Source organism: Leucoraja erinacea, unplaced genomic scaffold (assembly GCF_028641065.1).
Source record: "Leucoraja erinacea ecotype New England unplaced genomic scaffold, Leri_hhj_1 Leri_711S, whole genome shotgun sequence".
In the NCBI taxonomy this organism is placed as follows: domain Eukaryota; kingdom Metazoa; phylum Chordata; class Chondrichthyes; order Rajiformes; family Rajidae; genus Leucoraja; species Leucoraja erinaceus.
This window is the reverse complement of record NW_026576632.1, coordinates 12,098-19,684: the sequence shown is the minus strand read 5'-3', so window position 1 is coordinate 19,684 and position 7,587 is coordinate 12,098. Positions and strand designations below refer to the sequence as shown.

The 7,587-nt window shown below is 46.0% G+C and overlaps 1 protein-coding gene across 1 annotated transcript; it reads left to right on the top strand.

Annotated features, from left to right (window-relative positions):
• Positions 1–379: 379 nt before the first annotated feature.
• On the top strand, positions 380–7,587 carry LOC129694568 (cytochrome P450 2D27-like). Its single transcript, XM_055631296.1, has 6 exons — positions 380–790; positions 4,472–4,527; positions 6,627–6,826; positions 6,924–6,930; positions 7,125–7,295; positions 7,399–7,587. The coding sequence occupies exons 1-6, from the start codon at positions 544–546 to the stop codon at positions 7,564–7,566; spliced, it is 849 nt and encodes a 282-aa protein (XP_055487271.1). The 5' UTR covers positions 380–543; the 3' UTR covers positions 7,567–7,587.

Below are 7,587 nucleotides of genomic sequence, written 5' to 3'. Positions count from 1 at the left end.
AACCAACACCAACAGTGACCATGATGATCTGACCCAAGAGAACTGCTCGGTAAGTTTTTAGTGCTGCGGTAATTAAACAGATTTTGTACGTACAAGCGTCCAAATGTCTTTGAATGGAATGTTCAACGAGAATACGCCCTGGTTCGGATGATATAAATGTAATCGGCATCGGGTTGAGGAACACGCGTTCATGTAATACGATATAGGTATATAGGTGGGTGCAGTAAGACTGCCGGGAGGACAAAGATACTTGTAAAGTGTTGGGTTCAAGACGTGGGGTTACCGGACCCGGGTCAGACCGCCCCAGAGACCACGGGCTGTGAAGGGAAGGAGCAGGTTGTGTTTGATCTCAGGTACACAACCTGTTTGTGTTTGATCTCATATCTGCTCTAACACCCACAACAGCTGGACGTCTGGACGTCAATGTGCAATGTCTGCGTCAGAAAGAAGGGGTCAGTGGGGGCGCCTCCCAGTGAAGTTTCCTGGCATCCACTCGCCTCTCTCCGCTCACAGTGAGTTTGCCGCTCGTTATCTCCGGTGAACATGGAGTTCTCGGCTCTCCCCGGGGTCGTGCTCGGGGTGTTTGGCGGGTTCCCGGCGCTGGCCGTGTTCTGCACCGTCTTTGCCCTGGCCTTTGACTTGATGAAGAGGTGGAAGAAGTGTGGCAACTACCCTCCCGGGCCCCGGGCTCTGCCTTTCCTCGGCAACCTTCTGCAAGTGGATCTGCGCAACCCGCACCTGTCATTCGCAAAGGTAAACACATCGAGTGGTATATTGTCATTATACCGAGGTAGAGTGAATAGCTTTTGTTGCGGGCTAACCAGTCAGCGGAAAGTCAACACGTGATTACAAACGCTCCATCCACGGTGTACACATACAGGGCAACGGAAATAACGTTTAGTGCAAGTTAAAGTCCAGTAATGTCCGATCAAAGATAATTCAATGGTCTCCAATGAGGTACACAGCAGCTCAGGACTGCTCTCTGGTTGTTTGTACAATGGTTCAGTTGCCAGATAATAGCTGGGAAGAAACTGTCCCTGAATCTGGAGGTGTGAGGCTTCACACATATATACCTCTTGCCTGATGGGAGAGAGAAGACGAGGGAGTGGCCAGGGTAGACTGGTCCTTGATTATGCTGCTGGCCTTGCCTCAGTGTAAATTGAGTCATTAGAATGAATGTCAGTTTGTGTGATTGTCGGGGCTTCGTCCACAATCCCTGCATTTGCTTGCGGCTTTGGATGGAGCTGTTCCAAAACCATGAATTGATCCACCCCAATAAAATGCTTTCTACGCAGCATCTGCAGAAGATATCGGCGGGTGACGTTTCTGTTTGGGACCTTTCTGACTGATGGTAGTAGTCGGCAGATAGCTGGGAAAGAACGTTGGGCAGGGTAAAGCTCGACAAGTGAAAGGAGGACGGGGGAATGTTGGCAGATGAGTGGAGTCAATAACAAAACAAGACATGAAAAAGAAACAAAAGGTGTCAGATAGGAGACAATAGACGTAAAGCCTGTGGAATAAACCAGTGCAGCGTCTGGTGAGAAAGTAATGACTGTTCTGTCTTTGTCCAATGTTGCATTTGGCATCAGAGAGCGAGTTACAATGACAGCTGTTGTGTCTTCGTGTCTGATATCCTGATAATAAACGACACAATTCAGGTTGTTTTGGTTGCCTTATTGTACTCCTTTATTCAGCTGCTTTCTCTGTGTGGCGTTGTGATACTAAAAGTGCTTACATACCTAATCACAGTGTGTGTGTGTGTGGGGTGAGTGTGCCTGATACAAAGTAGTGCAGGAGGTTGGGACTGCTACAATGAATATGTAGCATATGTAACATCCCCCCTTCTCAAAAGAAAGGAACAAAAATTAGTGACACTAGAGGATTGCCAGAGCGAGGGTGGCAATCCTGTAGCAGATACCGTGGGATTATTCTGCCCACATTCATGGCATTCTGCTTTCTACTATACTACACAACAAAATATATAAGGGCAGCTTGTTTTCTTTCAGGTAGTGCGTAGCCAGTCAAGAGTCATGTCTTGGCGTGACTTGTCCCTTCCAGTGCTAGCGATAACGCGCTGGGGGTAAGATGTTGCTCCTGGATCTAGTAGATCTGGTTGTTGCCTGCAGTGTTGCACTCGATGTATTGGTGTCTTGTTGAGGTGTTTCCTGGCCATTGGTTGGTGCTGGTTGACTATATGACTCACTGGTAGCAGTTTGTGAGAATGTGTTGTCATCAATGGTAGGTGTTGCTGCTGCTGTGGGTGGTGTCCTAGGAGTTGCTGGTGTTGTCTTTGAAGTTGCAGGTGTTGACATTTTCAGGTGTCGGGCGGATGTGAATTCTGTTTCGTCTCAACTGCCTGCCCGGTTCTGTCTCTATGATATATGATTTTGGGGTTCCAGCCCTGCTGGTGATTTGTGCTGGGGTCCATTTCTTTGTTGTTGGATCCTGAGCATGTACGTTTTGGCCTTGAAATAGTTCAGGCAAGTACTGTGCATTTTTGTTGTATGTGTTTCAGCCCCTCCTCCTGGGCAGCTGCCAATTTTGCCCTTGTTTCTTCTTGGTCGATAGGGGGTTGGATTTTGCTTGGCAGGGTGGTTTTATATTTCCTGCCATTTAGCATTTCTGCAGGAGACTTCATGTCAGCCTTTAGTGGAGTTGCCCGTAAGGATAAAAGTGCCAGGTTTGGATCCTCCTTTGCCTCTCGGCATTTTATTAGTGTTTTCTTGACTGTCTGTACTTGCCTTTCAATAAACCCATGGCCCTTTGGGTAATGTGGTGAAGATGTTGTGATTTTGAACCCGTATTCGGTGGCTAGCTCTCTGAATTCCCGAGATGTGAATTGGGTTCCATTGTCACATACGATCTGCTCAGGTATTCCTTGCTCTGCAAACAACCCTCTAACAATTGACACAATTGTTTTAGCTTTCAGATCCTTTACGTTTCTCACAAATGGGAATTTGGAGTAGTAGCAGGCCATAATCAAATACCATTGCTGGTTCTCTGTGAACAGGTCTGCTCCGATGGTTTGCCATGGCCGGCTTGGGATATCACTGGGTGTCATTTCCTCCTTCTGTTGTGAATTCCTGTATTTTTGGCATATGTGGCATGTAGATACCAGCTTTTCTATGTCCTTGTACATGCCTATCCAGTACACAGCGGATTTAGCACGGAGTCTGCACTTTTCCATTCCTAAGTGTCCCTGGTGGATCTTTTCGAGGATTTCTTTTTGCATGGACTTGGGTATGATGATTCGTGATCCGGCCATCAGGACTCCATTCTCTACCGAAATATCATCACGGATGGTCCAGTATTCGCGGAGGAGAGGCTGAACTTGTTGTCTCTTTTCTGGCCACCCCTGTATTACCATTTGGGTGAGGAGCTGGAGTTCTTCATCTCTGGCTGTTTCCTCTTTGATTTGTTCCAGCTTCACGCTTGTCACACTCACAATGTGGTGGATCTTTATGCTCAGCCCTTCCATCTCTTGTTTGTCATGTGTTGATAGTCTGGATAGGGCGTCAGCTAGCAGCAGGTCTTTTCCTGGCTTGTATCTGATGTTGTAGTCGTAGTGCTGTAGCCTCAGTAATAGTCTCTGTAGTCTGGCTGGTGCTTTGGTGAGGTTTTTTTTTTTTTTTTCGATTTGTTCTAGAGGGCGGTGGTCTGTTTCAATGTCGAAATACCTTCCATATAGGTAAGTGTGAAATTTCTCGCAGCCATAGACTACTGCTAAGAGTTCTCTCTCTATGTTTGCGTACCTTGATTCTGTAGGAGTGAGTGCTTTGGATGCATACGCAATAGGTCGGCCATTTTGTATCAGTACTGCTGCTCCGACTCCTCTCATGGAGGCATCAACTTGGAGTGTTACAGGCTTCTGCCTGTCATAGTACTGCAGGATCGTTTCTTTGCTGATGAGTTGTTTTTAATTTTTCAAAATCTTGGCTATGTGAAGCACACCAATCAAATTCAGCGTCGTCTTTCATCAATTCACGGAGATTTGCTGTGTGATTAGCAAGCTTAGGTATGAAGACTCCCATGTATTGTATGAGCCCTAGGAAGCTTCTTAGCTGTTTCTTGTCTTTGGGTTCCTCCATGTGGTTGATAGCATCCACTTTTGTAGGGTCCGGTTTCACTCCTTCTGCAGAGTAAATCAGTCCAAAGAATTTGCACTCCCTTTCTTTGATTATGCATTTGTCTGCATTGAGCTTTATGCCGGCTCTTCGAGTTTTTTCCATAGCCTCATGGAGGTTGTAATCATGCGTGTTTTCATCTCTGCCGTATACTTGGATATCATCTGCTATCCCGATTGCCCCTTTACAGCCTTTGTATGTTTCATCTATTTTCCGCTGGAAGACATCTTGACTCACCTTCAGCCCGAATGGGAGCCTGTTGAATCTGAATCTGCCAAATGGCGTGTTGAAAGTGGTGAGCATTGATGACTCTCGGTCTATTTTGATGTTCCAATATCCATTGCTAGCATCCAGCTTGCTGAACACCTTGGAACCGGCCAGTGCTGGTGTGATCTCTTCAAGGGTTGGAGTTGGATAATGGTCGCGCTTCAATGCATTGTTCAGATCCCTGGGATCAAGGCATATCCTTAGTTGTCCGTTTGGCTTTTCTTTGTAATCAATTGAATTTACCTAATCAGTTGGTTTAGTTATTGCTTTGATGATGTCCTTTTTTTCCATTTCGTTTAGTTTTTCCCTTAGCCTCTCTTTCAGTTCAAGGGGAACCCGGCGGGGTGGGTGGATCACTGGTTTCACATTGGGGTCTACTGTGATATGGTATTCGTATTCCTCAAAACAACCAACGGTATCGTCAAAACACTCTGGGTACATGTCAATCAATTCTTCTTTGTTCCTGATGGGCGACCGGTTTTTTGATGGGTATGTTTTTCTGTCAATTCTGCAGGAGTTTGTCTTGATTTCATGGTTGATTGACACAATCTTCAGTCTTTGGCACGTGTTCAGGCCGAGAATAGCAGGTCCTTTCGATTTAGTGATGTAGAAGGGGCATTTCACTTCTTTCCCTTTGTATGTTCCTGCTATGATTGTTTTGCCTAGCTGTGGGATTATGGAACCTCCGTATGCAGCTAGGACTACATCGCTACTTCCAAGGATTCCTTTCCTGACGCTGCCATCTTTTGTCATGTGTTCAGGGAATATCTTTCCGTAAAGATTGACTGGTAAGATATTGCTCTGGGCTCCAGTATCAATTTTGAGCCTTAGATTAATCGTTGTTCTTTTCTTTCCCACTTTTTTCTGTAGTTGTATTATAGTATATGCTTCATCTCTGTTGCTATGTGGTTTGTTGTTTCCCATTTCGTGGACGTCAATGGTCCCAACGGAAAGGAATTCTTCCTCAGAGGTATCTGAGGTTATCTCCTCTTCCTGTTGGACGTGTGCGTGTATTTGTTTCCTTCTCGTATTTCTATCATTCTTTGACCACTGCTGCTTTGGCTTGGTGCTGTATGATTTTGTTGACCTACACATTTTCTTCCAGTGGTTAGGCCTCCCACAGGAGTTGCAGGTAGTCCCGTATGCTGGGCACTCCCTGCGATCATCAAATGCATGCTCTGTACCGCAGTTCCAGCAGCTTCTTTGGCTTGCTTGTTTGTTTGCATGCCTAGAAAATGTCTGCTTTGGAGCCTTTAAGGTGGAGCCAGGGCCACGTTTTGAGAGAGCGTCTATATTCACTCTGGTGCTGCTCTGAGATGAGCCAACTTGAAGGGAGAGGGAGGACATTTGTTTCCTTGTGGCTTCGAAAGCTCTGGCAGCATCTACGGCGTCTTTTAGGTTGAGGGTGTCTTTCCCTATTAGGGACTTTTGGACCTCTTGGTGGGCGCACCCCCATATTAGCTGGTCGACAATTCTGTCATCTTCATCACCAAATCTGCATTTCTTGGCCACGTTCCTTAGTCTCGACAGGAAAGTGTCGGTTGTTTCTTGTGGGTCTTGTCTTAGCCCTTGGAACTCATACCGATGGATTCTGTGGTTTGATTTGGGCTCCATATGGTTCGCAAACCTTTCAAGGACTATTCCCGGATTATTGCAGTCGGGCTCTGTTAAGCTCCAACTGTTAAAAATGTCTAGACCCTTCTCCCCGAGCCATAGTAAAATATAACTGACCTTCTCTTCATCTGTAGTTCCTTTCAGGAAGCTTTTGAATGCCAGCTGGCTCTTTTGTTTGAATTTCTTGAACGCCTCCCCCACATCATCAGCGTCCCAGTTCATCGTAGGGTGGAGGTTCATTGCTGCTGCAACAGCTGCTGTGGAGGCCGCCATCTTGTGTTGTTAGGCCGGTGCACAAAAAAAAAATCAATGTCTCTGCAGCCGCTGTTCCTAATTCCCAATAGTGATTCACAATAGCGCGGTTTTGTACTCGAAAGTCACCGCTGCCACCATGTTGTGTCTTCGTGTCTGATATCCTGATAATAAACGACACAATTCAGGTTGTTTTGGTTGCCTTATTGTACTCCTTTATTCAGCTGCTTTCTCTGTGTGGCGTTGTGATACTAAAAGTGCTTACATACCTAATCACAGTGTGTGTGTGTGTGGGGTGAGTGTGCCTGATACAAAGTAGTGCAGGAGGTTGGGACTGCTACAATGAATATGTAGCATATGTAACAACAGCCTCATGCTTTCTCCCATCTCCTCCACTTTAAACTGCGGCAGAAGTACGGCGATGTGATGAGCTTGGACTATGGGTGGACATACGTGGTGGTGTTGAGCGGCTACAAGGCCCTGAAAGAGGCGCTGGTGAAGAAATCAGAAGATTTTGCGGGTCGACCAGATCTCCCAATATTCAGTACGCTTTCAGCAGATTGGAGAAGGTGAGTGTGAAGTGGGCTCCAGAGACAGTAAATACATGGTGAGAAAGGCAGTGTAGCTTATGTCGTCTGCAGGGACTTTGATCAGACCTTTTTTAAGTTCCCACGTGGGCAACTGGCCAAAGACATTAGAGCCATTGGGTGCCAAACCAAATAGGCAAATTGGATCAAAATTGGCTTGATACATGGAAGCAGCGCCCCTAGTGGTTTTGAGGGAATAACAGATACAACAAAAACACCAACACCTTTGGTGAACCAAAACTGAAATTGAGTTCTCACTTTGTTCCTGCAGCCCAGGTAGATCGACAGAGTCATTGGGAACGGGAGGAAGCCAAAGTTGGAAGACCGTGAGGAAATGCCATTCACTAACGCAGTTATCCACGAAACCCAACGCTTAGGAAATATTCTTCCAATTTCACTGCCTCATGAAACATACAGAGACACCGAGGTCATGGGTTATGCCATTCCTAAGGTACGATCTAGAGGTAATCTTGAATGTTCGGCACAGACGGACAACTCCCCCATTGTTCTCAGGTCCTGTTGCTGACTAATTTGTCTTCTTCAATGACTTTTAGGGAACAACAATCTTTCCAAACATTACCTCAGTCATGTATGATGAAGACATTTGGTTGACTCCATGTGAGTTTAATCCGGGACACTTCCTGAATTCAGGCGGGATGTTCGTGAAGCCGGAAGCTTTCATTCCATTCTCTGCAGGTAATGTGGGATTTATGGATTGTTAAATGTATTGATAGAGATTATTA